The sequence below is a fragment of the Myotis nattereri genome (assembly GCF_964212035.1).
Source record: "Myotis nattereri genome assembly, chromosome: 2".
Classification (NCBI taxonomy): Eukaryota; Metazoa; Chordata; class Mammalia; order Chiroptera; family Vespertilionidae; genus Myotis; species Myotis nattereri.
This window is the reverse complement of record NC_138076.1, coordinates 120845607-120866961: the sequence shown is the minus strand read 5'-3', so window position 1 is coordinate 120866961 and position 21355 is coordinate 120845607. Positions and strand designations below refer to the sequence as shown.

Sequence of the window (21355 nt, the reverse complement as noted above, 5' to 3'; positions counted from 1 at the left end):
ACATAGGTGCTTTGGGTCTGCTATTTGTGGGGCTCACTGCATGTTGCTCTGATGTCATTGAATCTGGTCACTTGTTGTATCTATCTTGAGCCTCCTGGGAGCTTCTCTAGTGAAGGTGAATGTGAGTCACTGCCCCTTTCTGGCCTTGGGCAACCTCATTGAGGTCTGAGAGATTGAATCCCCTAGTAGTTCAATAGTTGGGGACTCCATAGCGCAGAGGCTGGATCTGCCTTGAGTCTCACATCTTTTTTAAAAAATATATTTTTATTTGTTTCATAGAAGAAGGGAGAGGGATACAGAGATAAAATGTCAATGAGAGAGAATCATTTATTGGCTGCCTCCTGCACACCTTCTACTGGGGGGATCGAGCCTGAAAACTAGGTATGTGCCCTTGGGTGAAATCAAACCTGGGATCCTTCAGTCCACAGGCCAGTGCTCTATCCACTGAGCCAAACCAACTAGAACAGGTCTCACATCTTGATTGTCCCTGTTCTGAGTTGTACTCTCTTCCTCCATGGAGCTGGTCCCGCAGATTTCAGCTTCAGGCCTTTGGGGTCCTGCTGGCTTTTGCTTCTCTGAGCAATCCGGGATGCTGTCTGCGGCAGGGACCCAGTTGTTTCTGACTAATTAGTTTGGGCAAAGACTTAAAGCCTCTGGAGACCCGCCTCTGCCTACACACTGATTGGATTCAGTCTGGAGTAGCCTCAAGCAATTGTCCATAGGAGGGGTGAGAGGTTTTCCAACAGGGTGGGGCAATTGCTTCTGCCTGGAGGGTAATTGTTATTCTCAGACTCTTTATGGGCCTCAGAAACTTCACAGGGTGGGGCAAGTGGTTTCCCCCAAAGAAATACCACCTGGATAGCAGAGGTCTGCCTGAGAAAGATGACCTCCACAGCATGAGGGAATGACTCAGCACAGGAAACTGGGGTGTCTACCTTCTGAGCTCTAACCCCAGAGTACCCAACTCTGGCTTATGCTTACACAGCTCCAGTCCACTCTGCCGGAGCCCAAGGTAAGCGGATGCACTTGAAATTTTGTGTGCTAGCCCTTTAAGAGGATGCCTGCATTTCCAGCTGTCTTTCCCTGGCAAACAGCAACCCTGCTGCTTTTCACAGCCAGATGTTATGTGGGTGCCTTTCTCAGTTATGGTTCTCTCCTGGGGGCCCCAGGTTGGGGATTAGACCCTGGAGTTCTCATTGGGAACCCCCCCCCCCCCCCCCCACACACACACACACACTTGAGATATCTCTCCAGAACTTCAGCTGCTGTCTTTGGTAGCCTTGCCACCCCTTTTGCACCTCCGCCCTTCCACACCTCCGACCTACCTATCCGATTCTGTGTGGTCTTTACTTTCTGTCTTTGGTTATCAGGGTTCTTCCAGCTAGTCTTCAGTTGATTATTCAGTATGTTTTTTTTTTCTTCTTTTTATTTTAGTTATAATTCCAGTTTGGTCCTGGGAGTGTGTTTGTGAGCTTCCATTTACCCTGCTGCCATTTTTAGTCTCTCTCTTTTTCATTTTTTTAATATATTTTTATTGATCTCAGAGAGGAATGGGGGGGGGGGAGGGAGGGAGGGAGGGAGGGGGAGAGAGAGAGAGAGAGAGAGAGAGAGTGGGAGAAAGAGAAGAGAAAGAACGAGAAAGAGAAAGAGAAAGAGAAAGAAACATCAGTGATGAGAGAATCATTGTTTGGCTGCCTCCTGCACTCCCTACACAGGGACCAAGTCCGCAACATGTGCATACTCCCTTACTGAGAATCGAACCGTGACCTCCTGGTCTATACATTGACGCTTAACCACTGAGCCACTTTGGCAGGGCTGCAATCTTCAAGTTGTTTTAGAAGTATCTAGAAATAAGAATGAGGTGATTAGACCACACCTAAAATATTAAGTTCTGGGTGCAGTGATTTAAGAGACATTGGCACATTTAAGCATGTTTAGACTCAAAGCATCTGACACCATGGCATGATAAGGAACACATGAAGGATAGCTTAGAGAAGAAATGTTCTTTGGAGTACATGATAGTCTGCATGTATCTAAATGGCTGTTACATGCAAGAGAATGTGACCTAAGGTGTCATACTTGGGCCAATGGATAAAAGTACAGAAAAACATTTTCTAAAATTTCAAGAGTTAGCTTTTTTACTATAGCTGTTAAAAAGCAGTGTATGGGCATCCTCTAGAGAAGAACCATGTACCTGGTTTTCACTGGAGATGTTAAAATACTAGATGCCTGATTAAAAGGGATATTGTATGAAGAGATTCAAGTTTTAAATGAGAGATTTAATCAGGTAGCCAGCCCTAAGGGTCCTTCCAGTGTGGAAATTCTCCGTGATTCTAAGCGTTTTCATATAGAGAGGGCTTTAAGGCTTAATTGACCTGTTCTGATACCAGAATGAGGAAATATTACTGATGTGTTGGCTTAGAGTGGTCAAGATAGAACTAGGTTGGCTAACTACTTTATTGGATTTGCAGAGAGTAAGAGCATTAACATTTCCACTGGAGATGCTTATTACAGTATACACTCTTTTTAAAAAAATTGATTATAGAGAGGAGCGAGAGAGAGAGAGAGAGAGAGAAAGAGAAAGAAAGAAAGAAACATCAATATGAGAGAGAAACATTGTTTGGTTGCTTCCTGTATGTGCTCTGACTGGGGATAGTACCCGTAACCAGGGTATGTGCCCTGACTGGGATTCAAACCCTCGATGCTTTTGTGTATGGGATGGTGCTCCAACCAACTGAGCCACACTAGTCAGGGCACAGTATACTCTTTATGTAGCCAATTTGTGTCTTCTTTTTCTGCTTTACAAAATTTCAAGGGAAAGTGGGTGGAGACGATGTTGACATTGATTTTGTAGATTATAAATTTGCAACTTTATTTTTTTTGTAAACAAAGTACAAATAAACTGTGTACTGTGAAATGTCTTTTTTGATATTTCTCTGAGCTCCTCAGCTTTTTGTCAGGTATGAAGCTTCTACAGAGTTCTGTGCAGTCTGTTGAAATAGCGTTTTAAAAAATTTTACTTGTTTCCCTTGGATAAATACCCAGAAGTGGAATTCTGGGTCATATGATATATCTATTTTTATTTTTTTGAGGAATACCCATACTGTTTCCACAGGGGCTGAACCAGTTTTCTTTTCTACCAGCAGTGCACAAGGGGTCCCTTTTCTCGCATCCTCAACAACAAATGTTATTTGTTGACTTTTTAAAAATAGCCATTCTGACTTCTGTGAGGTGGTATCCCATTGTGGTTTTGATTTACATTTCCTTGTTGATTAGTGATGTTGAACATCTTTTCATATGTCTGTTAGCCAACTGTATGTCTTCTTTGGAGAAAATTTTCCCTGTGTTTATTGCAGCATTATATATACAACTAGGGACCCGGTGCACGAAATTCGTGCACTGGGTGGGGGGGGGGTGTCCCTCAGCCCAGCCTGCCCCCTCTCACATACTGGGAGCCCTCAGGCGTTGACCCCCATCACCCTCCGATCGCCTGATCGGCCCCTTGCCCAGGCCTGACGCCTCCGCCAGAGGCGTTGACCCCCATCACCCTCCGATCGCCTGATCAGCCCCTTGCCCAGGCCTGACGCCTCCGCCAGAGGTGTCAGGCTTGGACAGGGGACCCCCATCGCCCCCCGATCACTGGCTCTGGCCCCCGCCCAGGCCTGAGGCCTCTGGCCCAGGAATCATGCCTGGGCAGGGGACCCCCATCTCCCTCGGATCGCTTGCTCCACCCCCCGCCCAAGCCTGACGCCTCTGACCCAGGCTTCAGGCCTCGGCAAGGGGACCATCATATCCCCCCAATCCCTGGCTCCGCCCCCCACCCAGGCCTGATGCCTCGGCCAGAGGAGTTGACCCTCACCACCCTCCAATCACCAATCACCGGATTGGCCCCTTGACCAGGCCTGAGGCCTCCGGCAGAGGTGTCAGGCCTGGGGAGGGGACCCCCAGCTCCCCGCGGTTGCAGGCTCCGCCCCTACCCAGGCCTAACGCCTCTGGCCTAGGCGTCCGGCACGGGCAGCGGGGGGCGCTGCGATCGTGGGCTCTGCTTTAGGCCCAGGCAAGGGACCCCTAGCTCCCAGGACTGCCAGCTTCGACCGTGCCCAGCTCCCATCGCTGGCTCCACCCCTACTTCCTGCTATCACTGGCCAGGGCGGCAAAGGCGCCTGATTCTCCGATCATGGCTGGGGGGCAGGGCAAAGGCGGCCCCAGGGCCGCCTTTGCCCTGCCCCCCAGCTCTTAGCTCCCCCCTGGGTTTCAGATCACTGTCAGTGGCAGGGGGCTTCTTCCTGCTTTCCCTTTCGCCTCCCTGCATTGTGCCTACATATGCAAATTAGCCGCCATCTTGTTGGCAGTTAACTGCCAATCTTAGTTGGCAGTTAACTGCCAATCTTAGTTGGCAGTTAATTTGCATATAGCCCTGATTAGCCAATGAAAACGGTATCGCCGTACGCCAATTACCATTTTTCTCTTTTATTAGTGTAGATAGCCAAGATTTGGAAGCAACATAGGTGTCCACATATAGATGGATGGGTAAAGACATATATATCTCACACAATAAAATATGTGTGAGAGCAATAAAAAGGAATGAATCCTTGCCTTTTGTGACATTACACTAAGTGAAATAAATCAGGCAGAGAAAGACAAATGTCATATGGTTTCACTTACATGTGAATCTTAAACAACAAACAAATTAAACAAAATGAAAATAGATTCCTAGAAACATAGACCAAGGGGTTAGTTACCAGATGAGATGGGGGAATGGTTGAAAAGGGGAAGGGGAATATAGACAATTATATTGTGATAACTTTACACAGTGACAGATTTATACTAGAATTAGTGAGGTGATGACATGGTAGGGTATAAAGATGTTGAATCACTATATTGAACACCTGAAATGAATATAACCAATATAAGATTGTATACTTACTATACTTTAAGTAAAAAGTAAATTAAAAGGAAAGGTTTACTTGTATACGTTGTCAGCACCATTTCCCAGTGTCCCTTATTTAGCCTCCTTTGTAGCTGGGAACAATGGGAAATTGGTGGTAGGAAATTATACTTAGTGATCTTGGGCAAGTCACTTTGTTTGGGCTTTGATTTCCTCAGCTTTAAAATTTGGAGTTTGGATTATTTAATTTTTTAAAAATTCTCATCTGAGGGTATGTTTATTGATTTTTAGAGAGAGTGGAGATGGGGGAGAGAGACATTGATGTGAAAGGAAAACATTGATCTGTTGCCTCTCATATACACCTCGACCAGGGATTGAACCCATAACCTAGGTATGTGTCTGCAATCTTTTTTTTGTATGGGATTTGAATCCACAACCCCTTTTAGTGTACAGGACAGTGCTCCAACCAACTGAGCCACCTGACCAGGTCTAGGTTATTTAATTTAAAAAAGTATATATTTTATTAATTTTTATAGAGAGAGAGGAAGGGAGAGGGAGAGAGAAAGGGCATTGATGTGAGAGTAGAACATAAATTGGCTGCCTCCTGCATGCCCTCTACTGGGGATCCTGCCTGAGACTCAGGCATATTTCCTGACCAGGAATGGAACCAGCAACCTTTTTGGTTCACGGGATGACTCCCAACTAACTGAGCCATACTGGCCAGGGCAGATTATTTAATTTTTTAAAAATGTATGAAATATTGGCAGATACAGGAAGAATTCAGAAGATAAATTAATAGATAACACTTAAATTTAACTTAATGTTGGTCCACATTAGATGATCTTTTAAAGGTCTTTTAAAAGTAAAGGTTCTAAAAAATATCTTACTCTAAACTTAATATTCAATAGAATATTTGGTTTAACTAGGAAATTTTGTTAGAATCTCTGGCATTTAGAACTGGTTGGGCGTGGAATAAAGATTGGGAAGCTGTCGTGGAGATAATGCTTAAAGCCTACCTCCAGAAGAAGTTGGTTTCTCCAGAAGAAGTTGTGTAAAGTAAAATGTGAAGAGGGGGAAATGACAGAGGATCCAGTAAAGAAAACTGAAAAGGCATAGTCAGTGAATTAGGAAGCGAGTGAATCATATTGGTAAAGTCATAAAGTCATGAGAGAACTTACAGGAAACAAGCCATTGTTCCCATGCAATAATTACTACATTTAAAAGATCTATTTATTGATGTAAAAAAAGAAGGTTGCGATGTGTTGGTTGAGATCATTAGTGGTTTTATGGTCAGCATTGAGAGGCCAGCACAGCAAGGTAGCCACTTTTCTGTTTATGTCTATTGAAAAACTTGTAGAGAAAAACCTCCTGTTTTTGTTGAATTTGGCGTAACATATTTGCCACAGTCCTTGATGTTTGTCAAGCTGGGTGGACACTGTTTCTCCAGCTCAGTTGATGTGAATAAACAACGTCTTATTCCTCCTGCCAGGAATGATGTTAGGGTGATGACTGTGTGTCCTGCTAGTCTCTGATGTGCTTTACTGAGTATGTTTTTTTGTGGTTTGCAAAATATGGACCTCACAGAAAATATACTATGAATTTTAGTTCACTCCAAACCTAAAAATCAGTTTAGAATTCAGAGCAATTAATCTAGTAGTAGCTGAGTGTCTTTGTGGTTGTTTTATCTCATACCGCTAGACCAGCACATTTAAATTCTGCATTGCATGAAAAGCAGCCAAGGGAAACTGAAAAACTTTTGTTATCTTGCACTTTAGAAAAGACCATTGGAGAATTTAGTGGGAATCATGTAATTCATCTTTGCTTTGCTTTGGATTTTAATTCTTGCTGTGAGATTTTTAGTGCTGACTTCAGACACTCACACTAGAAACTTTTAGTGTAACATTTCTTGGATTCACTGGGCTTGACTTATTGTAGATCTGCTATTTGTCAGAAAAACACATTCTTTTATCACTGCTAAAAATTACTTTCTGTTTCCTTGTCCCCAAGGAAAATTTTAAGCAGATGGCTATCTTGACACATATCAAATTTATATTTTATATAGTATTCAAGTGAAGAACTTATTTAGGTATTTTTGAATATCTTTCATTAGCTGTTTGTAATTTTCAACAGGTAGATCTTATACATGTTTTGTTAGATTTATACCTAAGTACTTAATTTTTTTGGAACGATTGTAAATGGTCACAAATTTTGCAAATTGAAGTTTAATATTGGATCATATTTAATTTTGGCCAGTTCACAAAATATCTACCTTTTGCTTACTTTGTTTTCCTCCAGTAACAGTTTGCATTCAATATTAGTTTCAGATGTATAACCACAAAGTATGTGGTTAGACAGTCATACTTTACAAAGTGTTCCCCCTTTATTTCAGGTACTCACCTGGCACTGTGCATAGTTTTTAAAATATTATTGACTATGTTCCCTATACGTAGTTTAACATCCCTGTGAGTATTTTGTGACTATCAATTTGTACTTCTTAATCCCTTCACCTTTTTGACCCGGTTCCCTGAACCTCCTTCCCTCTGGCAACCATTAGTCTGATTTTTGTTAGATAAAATAATAAAACAAACACTAAATTGGTATCATGTGTAGAAGTTTTGAATTTTAATATAGGTGTATTTACCAATATTTTTTCTTTAAGATGTATCTCTTTTGTGTCTTTTAAAAAAATTCTTGCATGCCTCAGTGTCCTAAAAGTATTTTCTTTCTTTTATTTTTCCCATCACTTGTTATCCTCCTATATCCTCTTCCATCTCCGCCCACTCCCCTTTCCCCTGCAATCATTACTGTGTTGTCCCTGTCCATCAGTTCTTTCTCTTCCCGCCCCCCCGCCCCCTGCTCAATCCCTCCACTCTCCCCAACTCCATCTCCCCCCCCCCGCTCAATCCCTCCACTCTCCCCAACTCCATCTCCCCCCCCCCCCAGCCAGAGCTGTCTGCCTGATTTCTATCTATTATTCTGCCTCTATTTTGCTTGTTCAGTTTGTTCATTGAATTCCACATATGAGTGAAATCATATGGTACTTGTCTTTCTCTGACTGGCTTATTTCACTCCTATGTTCATTGCAGTGTTATTTACAATAGCCAAGATTTGGAAGCAGCTCAAGTATCCATTAGTAGATGAGTGGATAAAACAGCTATGGTACCTTTACACCATGGAATACTGCTTGGCTGTAAAAAGGACCTGTAGGACATTATGCTAACTAAAAGCATTTTCTTATATTTCCTTTTAGAAGTTTAAAGATTTGATTCTCTTATATAAACCTTTAATTCACCCAGAATTCATTTCTGTGTATGATATGAGTTAGGGATTTTTGCCCTGCTCTCAATATGGGTAGCCAGTTTTCTAAAGACAATTTATTAAATGCGTTATCTTTTTATCAGTGTCACCTCTGTTCTATATATGTGTGGGTCCCTGTGTGTGTGTGGGTCTGTAGTTGAGTTGTTGCAGAAGTCTACTGGTTTATTCCTATGCTAATACCAGGCTTTCTAATTTGCTTTAAAAAAAAATTCACAAATGTATTGACATTAAATACACTGCATGTATTTAAAATGTACAGTTTGGTAAGTTTTGACACATACATCTGTAAATCCAAACACCACAATCAAGATAATATTGTCCCAAAAGTTTTCTTAATACCTCTTTGTATTCCCTTTCTCCTGTCCCTCCCTGATATTCTTCATTACTCTTCTCTTCTTCTCTCATTCCATGCAACCCTTTATCTGCTTTATATTACTGTAATTAGTTTGCATTTTCTAGAATTTTACATAAATGAAATCGTATAGTATGTACGCTTTTATCTAGCTCTGAGGGGAGGAGTGTAATACGGACTTACTGGTTAAGATCGTGGAATTTGGAGACAGACCATTTAATCTTAAATTCCTGCTCTGTGATTTATTTATAGCTGTGAGATTTTGGGCCTGCTATTCTCTCTAAGCCCCAGTTTCTTAGGTGGCCATGGGAGAGTGAAATTTTCCATAGGGAGAATTCGAGGGAAGAAAATTCAATGCTTGGGATAGAATTGTGGGGATTTTTAATATCCTATGTAATAAGAGCCTAATATGTTAAGTGTCCGGTCGACCAGTTGGCTGTTCAACCAATCAAAGTGTAATATGCTAATGATATGCTAAGGCTGCTCAACTGCTTGCTATGACATGCACTGGCCACAAGGGGGCAGACAGTCAACCAGTCACTATGATGTGCACTGACCACCAGGGGGCAGATGCTCTGACAGTTAGGTTAGCTTCCTGCTGGGGTCCGGCCGATCAGGACTGAGCGAGATGGGCTGGGCATGCCCTGGAGCCCTCCCACAGTCCCTCCCAGGCTGGCCAACCTCCCATGTCCCTCCCCGGCCCTGGTCGTGCACTGGTGGGGTCCCTCGGCGTGGCCTGTGCCCCCTCGCAATCTGGGACCCCTCAGCGATGTTGGAGAGCCAGTGCTTAACATAGTGCTTATCTATATATAGATATAAAAGGCTAATATGCAAAGTGTCCCCTTGGGTGTTCAATGGGAGACTGGGAGTTCAATCGCTCGCTGTGATGTGCACTGACCACCAGGCGGTGGTGCAGAATGAAGGAAGACCCCGGCCAGCAGCTGGAAGGCCCCAATCAGCCCTGATCGCTGGCCAGGCCTAGGGACCCTCCCTGTGCACAAATTTTGTGCACCGGGCCCCTAGTACTGTATATATGGTTGGCAAGCCTATGCTTGACCATATGCAGGCAGGTTCAGAAGTCAGAGGATAGAATGAAGAAAATGGTTTAATATAGGAGTAAATATTTGTAAAATAAATAGGACTACAAAAGAAAGGTGATGATGTGAGATTGTTTGAATGGATTGCTCAGGCTGGGAGAAAAACAAGTGAGACCAGAATAGAGATGAATAACAACAACAACAAAAAAATAGGTATGATAGAATAGAGGTTACCTTGTGGACAAAGGGTAGATTTAGTAGGCATAGATGAAAGAAAAGAATTGTTTTAGAAATAGGATTTTTACAGTATGAAAGTTCTTAGGTGGACCTTCCCAGAATATAATCTGGTTAACTATATATTATTTATTAAAGTAGAATAAAAGAAAATTGGAGGTAAAAGAGTGTTTGTCAGTAGAGCTTGTGAAGGATTATAAGTGGGACATAAAATGATTGCTTCCCCAGTTTTTGGCTTGGTGACGTTTAAGTGGTTGGGAGAAATATAGTTTAGCAAAGTGAAAGCTGGTTAATTTACATACTTTCCTTTCCAGTATAGTTTGATATAATTTGTAAGTACATAATGACTTAACTATAGCAGTCTCAAATGAGACTAGTCACCTAGGAAATTATCTTTTAAAAAAATATTTTAAAAATATATTTTTGTTGATTTCAGAGAGGAAGGGACAGGGAGAGAGAAATAGAAACATAAAGAATGAGAGGGAATCATTGATCAGGTACCTCCTGCATGCCCCCTATTGGGGATTGAGTTTACAACCCTGGCATGTGCCCTGACCAGAAATCAAACCAGTAAGTAACTCCTGGTTCATAGGTTGATGCTCAACCATCCAGTCACACTGGCCAGGTGGAAATTTTCTGTAATACTGAGCAGTCAGTACCACCATAGTCACAGTATTGGTTCTCAGATACCTTATAGTTTAGTTATAATATTAGATCTTTCCTGAGAGTTTTGCTGTACTGTAAATGTAAGTTATTACCCATATTATTTGTTTTTTCTTTGTGGGTTAATCCATACTCAGATACAAAAAATAATATAGGACAAGTTCAAGATTAAAGGTGTTTTATAGAAACATACTTGATATCTTAGATTTGCAGTCAGTGTGGTAGTCCCCAGTCACATGTGTTTATTGATCACTCGAAATATGGCTAGTCCAAACTGAGATGTGATATAAATGTAAATTACAATATGCATTGGACTTTGAAGATTTAGCATGAAACAAAGAATGTAAAATAGCTTGTAAGTTTTTTTTATATGGATTACATGTTTGAAATAACATTATAGATATATTAGATTAAATAAAGTATGTTATTAAAATTAACTTTGCCTGTTCCCATTTTCCTTTTTAATGTAGCTGTTAGAAAATTAAAAATTTCATATGTAGCTTTCATATATGATTTATATTCCTGTTCAACAGCACTCTCTTAATAAGAAAGAAATATACCTCCCTTTTTAACTATAATCAAATACATATGTAACTATTTGCTGAATTATAAATCCTTAGTGGAAAAGCAAAAAATAAAAAAATGTAGTGTATGAGTATGCTTAATGAAATTTGCTATGGGTAGATTTAAAAATAAGCACTATCATTAGCTTTCCAGTAATTTTACAATTGTATTTAACAAAAGCTGTTAAACTTCAGTGATAAAAGGAACTGGATACCAGACTTCAGAAGACTATCTTAGGGTCTGAAAGTAGACTTTTGCTGTGTGTTATACAGCTTTCTAAGTGCATTATGGGCTTGTCCTAAAAGCATTGTGTCTAATACCTAGATTTTATTATCTGATTCAGCAAGTGGCATGCTTGGTGATGCTTGTGGTGTGTTTCTAATATTAGATTTTCTAAAGCAGTGTAGCATCACTTGGGAACTTAGAAATTAGAAATACTAATTCTTGAACCTCAACCCTACTGAATCAGAAACTCTGATGGCTAGGATTGGCAATCTGTTTAAACCCTCCAAGTGATTGTAATGCACATGAAGTTTGATAAACATAGTTCTGGATTATGCTACTTTTATAGAAGTAGCAATACTCAACCTCTTTATAACAATTCTCCATTTTGTCTCCTTGATTCAGATCCATTTACCCTGCTATTATCTGATGGTAATTTAACTGATGTAAATTTTCTTTTTCTTATGAAAGTGCTCACAAAATTTCAGGATTAATTTCTAAGTGTAATATTTAGAGTGGTATTTTATTTGATTCTAATGAAAAGTGATACATTCTTAGGTGGATGCTCTCCGATTGCGTTTGGAAGAGAAGGAAACCATGCTGAATAAGAAGACAAAACAAATTCAAGATATGGCTGAGGAGAAAGGAACACAAGCTGGAGAGATACATGACCTCAAGGACATGCTGGATGTGAAGGAGCGGAAGGTTAATGTTCTTCAGAAGAAGGTAAGCTGCAGGTGTTCTGAGTTCATCTCGTATATATCATGTATACATACCACTGAGTTATATCTAAATGTTGTCAAAATTTCTCATTCCTCTGTTTATATATTTGTGGTTAGTAATTGAAACTGTTGTTGCAATAGGTAAATTGTTAGAACTGCTCTGCATATTCAGTTTTTAAAATTTTTAAGTAAACAGTATTAATGTCGTCAGTAGTAGTTTGCATGCTATTATTTCTGAAAAGTGCCTTGTAATTTGCCAAAGTGTTTACTTTGACATTCTTCTGCTTCTTCTGTATTGGAACTGTAATGACATTGCTGGGGTCCAACCCCAGCAGGTCCAGGGGTCCCCAAAGGTTTGGACTGAGTCGGCGAAGAAGGAATGACACGGAGACAGCGTTCAGTTGATCAGCAGCCTAGCCAGGATCTCTAGCCAGGATCTCCAGCCAAGTTCTGTCTAGGATCTCCAGCCAAGTTCTGTAGCCATGTTCTCTCGCTAGGTTCTCCAGCCAGGTTCTCTAGGTTCTCCAGGTTCTGTCGCCAGGTTCTGTCTTTTATTGTCTTGTTACATCTGTATTTACACCAGTTGATTTTAATCCTGTCAATTTCTATTCCAAAGGTTAGGGCGTTTCTTATCTCCATTCCAGGGAGTAAAGATTATGTAGCTTAAAGGTGATTGTTTGTAGTTAAAGTGATTAACTACCCACCTGGCATTTAGTTAAGGGGTTTTATTCCCTCCCTAACTTCAGGGAAAAATCCCTACCTGGGGAAACAACCTTTCTCGGAGAGGTGACCTTGGTCAAAACACATAGCGCCAAGAAGGTGAGCAAACATATTAAGAACAGTATGCCATATACGCTAGGTCCCTCGAAACATATGCTGTGTAGATGTCTCTTCCCTGCAGCGACTGTGTCAAACAGCAAGGATGGACCGGCTTCCGGCATGACATGAATTAGTATTTATATGGACTTGGAATGCTTGCAACTTGGTCAATATGATTAATACTACTATAATTTTGAATAGCAAAGATGCCACTATAACTAACATATAGTGTGGGGAGGCGGTGGGCAGAAGCAAGGGAAAAGGGATCAGTGGGGGAAAAGAAGGACATTTTGTAAAACTTTCACCAATAAACAAATTTAAAAAAACATAGTGTACGTGTGTCAAGGAAAGGAAGAATTTTTTTTTTTTACCTTAATTTCTTTTTACCTTAATCATTGTTACTTTCCTATATTGCTTCTTAACTGGTGAATTTGAAACACTTTAGCATTGCAAAACATGTTATACAACTTGAGTTTTAGCTTGCTGTCAAGCCCTGTGTTATTCTCACTCTAGACCAGCGGTTCTCAACCTGTGGGTCGAACGACCCTTTCACAGGGGTCGCCTAAGACCATTGGAAAACACATACATAATTACATATTGTTTTTGTGATTAATCACTATGCTTTAATTATGTTCAATTTGTAACAATGAAATTGGGGATCACCACAACATGAGGAACTGTATTAAAGGGTTGCAGCATTAGGAAGGTTGAGAACCACTGCTCTAGACTGTTGGCTATAACTTTGCTACTGACTTCTAGTATGCCAGTAGATATTTTCTAATAGAAAAAATAATTTTGATCTTTGTTTGGGAAGAGAGTTTTAGAACTTTTCTAAAAGTTTGACTTCTGAAATTTGTGTGATTTAATGTATAGATCCACTAATGTATTTGAAATATAAATGTACCCAACTTTTAAAATCTAGATAAATATTTCTTTTAAGGCATTCAGAAAGGGATCAAAGGGTGTGCAGACTTTCATTTATAAAAGAAATAAGTAATGGGGATATAATGTATAGTGTGGTGACTGTAATTAATAATATTGTATTGCGTATTTCAAAATTGCTGAGAGTTGATCTTAAAAGTTTTTATCACAAGAAAAAACATTTCTGTAACTGTATGTGGTAATTCATGTTAACTAGACTTTATGGTGATCATTTCACAGTGAATACAAATATTGAATCATTATATTATACATCTGAAACTAACATTACATGTTAATTATACCTCAATTTTTAAAAAAGTACTAAGAAATGACAGTGTGGTTTGAAAAAAATACTTAATTTTAAAATCATGAAAATAATATATGTTCAAGGTAAAAAAAAATTAAGAGTTACAAAAACAAATGAAACGAAAGTCTTTCTCCTCCTCATTTGACCTTCTCAGTGCAACTTTTAGAGATGTTACTGTTGTTAACAATTCTTTGTGATCCCTTAATGAAATTGAAATGGGAAATTTGGACTGGAACCGCGGTATTCCCTGGGTAGGATGACTTCCCAGGCTCTTGTCCAGTGGAGTCAAAGAATGAAACCACAGATGAAAGGTGGTATCGTAAAAGGTGGAAACTTATTTATTTCTCAATAAATTTCTGTAGCACCGGACTACAGAGTTACATTTCCATATGATAAGGGAGCTGGGTGTAGCAAAGGTACATATTTACAAAATAAAGGAAGGAAGATGGAATAGGAGAAGAATAAGGGAGAAGAAGGAGGGAACCTCATGTACTTCATGTGAAACTTGAGCTCTGGAGTTGCTATAGGGACCAAATCAAAGGGGAATAGTGACCAATCAGAGGGGATATCAAGGCACAGAGATCTGCAGCCTTTACAAACCATAGGAAAAGGGGCTCAGAGGGACTCTTCCCCCTCCCCACGTGGGAGTCGGCAGGGGGGTTAGTGAGGGACGACCAAATGACTGAACAGCAGGCTGCGTGGGGCGACCAGGTCGATGTGGGGGCTGTGAGGGGTAACCAGCCCGGTAGGGAGGGCAGTTGGGGGCGAACAGGCCAGCAGGGGGGGCAGTTGGGGGCAACCTGGACGGCAGCAGCGGGCAGTTAGGGGCAACCAGGCCATCAGGGGGGGCAGTTAGGGGTGATCAGGCCGGCATGTAGAGACAGTGAGGGGTGATCTGGCCGGCGGTGGGGTGGGGGCAGTTAGGGGCAATCAGACAGGCAGGAAGGTAAGCGATTAGGAGCGAGGGTCCAGGATTGTTAGAGGGACATCACCTGAGGGTCCCAGATTGGAGAGGGTGCAGGCTGGGCTGAGGGGACCCCCTCCCCTGTGCACGAATTTCGTTTTTATATGTGGCCAGCCAGTGTTTTTATAACATTTACTAAATACTCTACTGTTTTTTCTTCTGATTTGAAAAGCCTTGTTTATTCATCCGTGCATAGAAATTTGTGTTGTTTCCACTTTTTAGATATTATGAATAATGATTCTATGAATGTTCAAGCACAGGGTTTTGTTTGAATATATCTTTTTGTTTCTCTTGGATATATATCTAGGAATGGAATTGATGTTAATTCATGTTTAACTTTATAAGGAACTGCCAAACTTTCTAAAGCAGCTACATAATTTTACATTCTTGCCAATACTTGTTTTTTTTTTTTTAAATAGCCATTCTGATGAGTATGTATTGGTATCTTATTGTGGTTTTTTTAAATCCTCACCTGAGGATATTTTTTCCACTAATTTTCAGACAGAGTGGAAGTAATGGAAGGGGGGTGGAGAGAGAAAGAAAAATATTGATGTGAGAAGACACCTGGATTGGTTGCCTCCTGCACGCACCCCAATTGGGGTTGGGGATCGACCCCACAACTGAAGTACATACCCTTGACCGGGAATCGAACCCATGACCCTTTGGTTGGTGAGCCAGTGCTCTAACCACTGAATCAAATTAGCCAGGGCTCTTATTGTGGTTTTAATTTGCATTTCCATAGTGACTAAAGATGTTGAACATCTTTTCATGTGCTTGTTGACCATTTGCATATCTTCTTTGGAAAAATGCCTTTTCAAATCTTTTCCCATTTTCAAATTGAGTTATTTGTCTTTTTATTGTTGACTTCTCGAAAGTCTTTGTATATTGTGCAGGCTCCAACATATCAGATATGCGATTTTCAAATATTCTCCCATTTTGTGGGTTACCTTTTCTTTTCCTTGATATCTTTTTATGCACGCAAGTTTTACATTTTGATGAATCTAATTTATCTTGTTTTTTCTTTTTTGCTTATGCTTTTGGTGTTATATCTAAGAAAATATTGTCTAATTTAAGGTCATGAAGATTTTGTCCTACATTTTCATCTATGAGTTTTATAGTGTTAGCTTTTACATTGAGGTCTTTGATCCATTCCAATTTAATTTTTGTATATAGAGTAGCGTAGGAATCCAACTTCATTATTTTGCATGTGGATATTCAGTTGTCCCATCAGCATTTGTTGAAAAGACTCTTCTTTCCCCCATTGAGTTGTCTTGGGACATTTGCTGAAAATCAGTTGACCATAGACATGTTAATTTCTGAACTCTAGATTCTATTCTATTGATACATATATCTATCCATGTGCCATCCCACACTGTCTTGATTACTGTAGCTTTGTAGTAGGTATTGATAATGGGAACTGTGAATCCTTTACCTTCCGTTTCTTTTCAAGATTGTTTTGGCTTTTTGGGGGTCCCTTGTAATTCCATATGAATTTTGAGATCACTGTGTCCATTTCTGTAAAAAAGGCTTTAGAATTTTGTTAGGGGTATTGAATTGAATCCGCTTATCAGTTTGGGGAATATTGCCATCTTAACAATATCAAGTCTTTCAGTTGTCACAGGATGTCTTTAAACTTATGTTGTCTTTAATTTCTGTTATTGATGTTTTGTAGTTCTAAGTGGAGGGGGGTGCACAAGGGCCCAGGGGCCCAGGTGCTGCCCAGGGCTCAGAGGTCAGCTGGAACCTGCCCTTCCACACCAGACACTTGTGCTTCGATTGCTGGCCAAGCCTAGGGACCGTTCCCGTGCACGAGTTTCGTGCACCAGGCCTCTAGTTTTAATATAAGAGGTGCCTAGATCCATTATCTGTCCCATGAGCAAGTCTTGTTAAGGAACTTACTTTCCTTCTAGCAATTAATAAAATCTGCTGGAGCGGTTCACTATGAATGTATTTTCCTAAATACCTGCATTTCCTGTAGAGTTCAATTTTTTTTTTTTTTTAAATATATTTTTATTGATTTTTTACAGAGAGGAAGGGAGAGAGATAGAGAGTTAGAAACATCGATGAGAGAGAATCATCGATCAGCTGCCTCCTGCACATCTCCCACTGGGGATATGCCCGCAACCCAGGTACATGCCCCCGACCGGAATCGAACCTGGGACCTCTCAGTCCGCAGGCCGATGCTCTATCCACTGAGCCAAACCGGTTCCGGCTAGAGTTCAATTTGAACAGTTTTTAAAATAAAATATAGTAGTACTCTGATGAAGTTTATTTTTATTTATCTTTATTATTAAAAGTATTACTTTTTTGTTGTTATTAACCCTCACCTGAGAATATTTTTTCCATTGATTTTTAGAGGAGTGGAAGGGAGGGAGGAAAGAGGGAAGAGAGAGAAAGGGAGAGAGAGAAAGAGAGAGAGAGAGAGAGAGAGAGAGAGAGAGAGAGAGAGAGAGAAAGAAAAATCAATGTGAGAGCTATACATTGATCGGTTGCTTCCTACATGCACCCTGACCGAGGATTGAACCTGAAACCAGGAATCGAACCCATGACCTTCCAGTGCACGGGAGGATGCTCCAACCAACTAAGCCACTCTGGCCAGGGCACAGAGTTTTTCTTGTACTAGAGGCCCAATGCATGAAATTCCCCTGGCTGCTGGCACCAGCATCTCTCTGGCACCTGGGACCTGGGCTTCCCTCCGGCTGCCGGCAGGGACCTGGGCTTCTTTCTGGCTGCCAGCAGGCACCCAGGACGTGAGCTTCCCTCCGGCTGCCGACAGGGACCTGGGCTTCTATCTGGCTGCCAGCAGGCACACAGGACCCGGACTTCCCTTGCAGCCCGGGCTTCATCTGAAAGGTTGTCCAGAAGGACGTCCGCTCTGATTAGCATATTATGCATTTATTATAGATTTTTATTAATTGCATTATTTTCCATATGAACAACTGTAAACTTACTTTTGCCCCACCCTGTAAATAGTCTGGGCAAAACCTGCTCATTTTAAAAAATTATAATTGTGCCTTATTCTTACATTTCCCCAGAGTGTAGAGTGGTAAACAAACAATTGCTTAGACATTAGGGGACTTAGGGAATTTTTCCTTTTTAGATTCTACTAATTCCTGTACATCTCTCTGTGCCAGCTGGTTAGTTTATCCACACTGATACTGAAAGGTATTATTAACCGAGACAACAAAAGGTCAGAACCTTGGGGAATAACTTGCTTCACACAATAAATTTGATGCTGATGGCTGCTTAGAACAACTGTGGAGGCATCATCAAAAAATTCTTTCCCTCAAATGATGTTTAAAGTAGCCAGGTGATTGTAAGAAGTGTTTTGAGATTTCTTTTTTTTAAATTTTTTTTATTGCATAAAGTAATACAAAGGGTATTACATATGTGTCCATTTCGCCCCCCCCCCCGCCCTAGACAGTCCCCTAGCCTCCCCTATCCCCCACTGTCTTATGTCCATTGGTTATGCTTATATGCATGCATACAAGTCCTTTGGTTGATCTCTTGCCCCCCTACCCCCTGTACCCCAACCCTCCTTGGCCTTCCCGCTGCAGTTTGACAATCTGTTTGAGGCAGCTCTGCCTCAGTATCTATTATTATTCAAAAGTTTATAATGGTCTCTATTATCCATGAATGAGTGAGATCATGTGGTATTTTTCCTTCATTGACTGGCTTATTTCACTTAGCATAGTGCTCTCCAGTTCCATCCATGCCGTTGCAAATGGTAAGAGTTCCTTCCTTTTTAGAGCCGCATAGTATTCCATCGTGTAGATGTACCACAGTTTTCTAATCCATTCATCTACTGATGGGCACTTAGGCTGTTTCCAGATCTTAGCTATGGTGAATTGTGCTGCTAGAGATTTCTTGTCCTTAGAACTGTACCCCCAAGGAAGTCTCATTTATCTTCAGTGATTAGGGCCTCAAAGGCAGAGGAATCAGTTCCACTTTACTATGAGGAATAAATCACTCACATAAAACATGGTAGTTTTTGACAGCAGGCAATGCTAATAAAAACCAAACCCAAAGATGTCAAGAAATCTGTGCCAGTGTGGAATTGATATGCAGATTTGATTAATTCACATGTAGCATGAATTTGCCATTAGTCTTCCTCTGGTTCTATTTGTTTTTCTCTTTATTTGTAAAATAAAAATTGTATGAGGAAAAGAAAACCCAAAGTACAATAATTATGTTATTTCTACTTTCTTTTCAATCCATTTAACTGAACTATATTATGACTAGAGCGGTCATTTTAAGATAAATGTCTTCTTTCTCTAAATGATTATTTAAAAAATATGTCCTCCTTGAATTCTTCTCTCTCTAAATGGTTATTTTAAAAATATGTCCTTCTTGAATTCTTTTTTTTTTTGTAAATATTTTTTATTGATTTCAGAGAGAAGAAGGGAGAGGGAGCGAGAGATAGACACATCAATGATGAGAGAGAATCATTGATCGGCTGCCTCCAGCACATCCCCTACTGGGGATCGAGCTTGCAACCTGTGCATGTGCCCTGACTGGGAATTGAACTATGATCTTCTGGATCATGGGTCAGTAATCAGCCACTGAGCCACACTGGCCGGGCTCTTTCTTGAAGTCTTTATTGTTAGTTCTTCTCTATGGTAATAAAGTGTATGTATAAACCCGGTGGATCCTCCCCCTCATTTATCATCATGGACACAGATATATAGAATAAACACCAATTCCTTCAGTCTCTACAAAACATAACTCATGTAGAAGTTAAATACATGCTAATAGGTACTTAGTGCATTATTTTTTCTGTATCAGAGAGGGTATACATAAAGTAGAAAAAAGCATATAGAATGGTAAAATATATCATTTTATGCAATAATTTTATTAATTTTCAATATTATTAAAAATAAGTTATTTAAGTAAAAGAAGAAAAGCTTTTTAGCTGTTTTATTGTCAAGTGCTCCTTATTCCATGTATATGAGTAAACTGGCTTCTAGCCCTTGAAGTCAGGCTGTACAGACTATTTTAATAATGTGATGCTGGAATCCTAATATCAGGTATCTTTGGCTCTGTCTGCCATTTTAGTGTATATTGTGTTTAGATATATGTTCCTCCCATGGAAGATGTACTTTTGCATTTGCAGTGGTTTTGTACCTCCACCCCTTATTCTTGGCTTTAGAAGGGAATAACATTTATTTAACTTAATTTTTATTTTTTTTGTTAATCCTCAGCCAAGGATTAACAATTTGATTTTTAGAGAGAGTGGGAGGGTGGGTGAGAGACAGACAGAGAGAGAAACATCGAAGTGAGAGATATGTATTGATTGGTTGCCTCCTGCACGCGCCCTGACTAGGGCTGGAGCCTGCAACTGAAGTATGTGCCCTTGCCTGGAATCGAACCTGGGACCCTCCAGTCCTCGGGCTGATGTTCTATCCATTGAGCCAAACCAGCTAGGGTAGTAATAACATTTTAATATAAATAACCATAGGAATAAGATACTGTGTTTATTAATAAATGCTCTTTAATAATAATAAATAGTTTATGGGAAGATGCTTGAGTCATCTTTGTGTGACTGGTTTTTTCTTTTTTTTTCATAATAAAATATTATTTATAGCATAGTGATTAAGAGTAGGTTTCTGTAGCTAGATTGGTTAGTAGTTACTTCATAGTTTTGTGGTGATGCTTAGTTTATATATAAAGTTCTTACAACAGTGTCTGCCACATAACATACTACTCTCTCTTTTTGTGTGTGTTAGTGGTCCTTGTTATCATCACTACCTCCTCCTTACCACCACCATTATTATTATTATTCTTGTCATTATTGGTATCATGTTGGTATTTTAGGGGTTTTGTTTCTACAAAATGGAGAGTTGTGGGTTTTTGGTTTTTTGTGTGTTTTTTTTGGGTAGATATTCTGAGCATATTTAAAGGAGTATTATTTACACTTAATATGATTCCAAACAATCATCTTTATTGTTATTATTCAAGTACTAGAGGCCCCTGTGCATGAAATTTGTACATGGAAAGGGGTCCCTCAGCCCGGCCAGCACCCTCTCCAATCTGGGACCCCTCAGGGAATATCTGACTGCCTCTCGCAATCCGAGACTGCTGACTCCTAACCCCTTGCCTGCCTGCCTGCCTGATTGCCCCTAACCCCTCTGCCTGCCTGACTGATTGCCCCTAACCACCTCTGCCTGCCTGTTTGCCCCTAACCACCTCTTCCTGCCTGCCTGATTGCCCTATCTGCTCCCCTACTGGCCTGATTGCCCCTAACTGCTCCCATGATGGCCTGATCACCCGTAACTGCCTCTGCCTCACCCTGCACTTGGGACCCAGAATTCCCTCCTCCAGCCAGTCGTCGGCACCCAGGACCC

General features: G+C 40.6%; 1 protein-coding gene across 1 annotated transcript in view; it reads left to right on the top strand.

Annotated features, from left to right (window-relative positions):
• The window catches only part of ERC1 (ELKS/RAB6-interacting/CAST family member 1), a 443495-nt gene that overhangs the window by 139999 nt on the left and 282141 nt on the right, over positions 1–21355 (top strand). The window contains exon 8 of the mRNA XM_081083645.1: positions 11837–12004. Within this exon, the coding sequence (XP_080939771.1) occupies positions 11837–12004 (168 nt within the window). The remainder of the gene's footprint in view (positions 1–11836; positions 12005–21355) is intronic.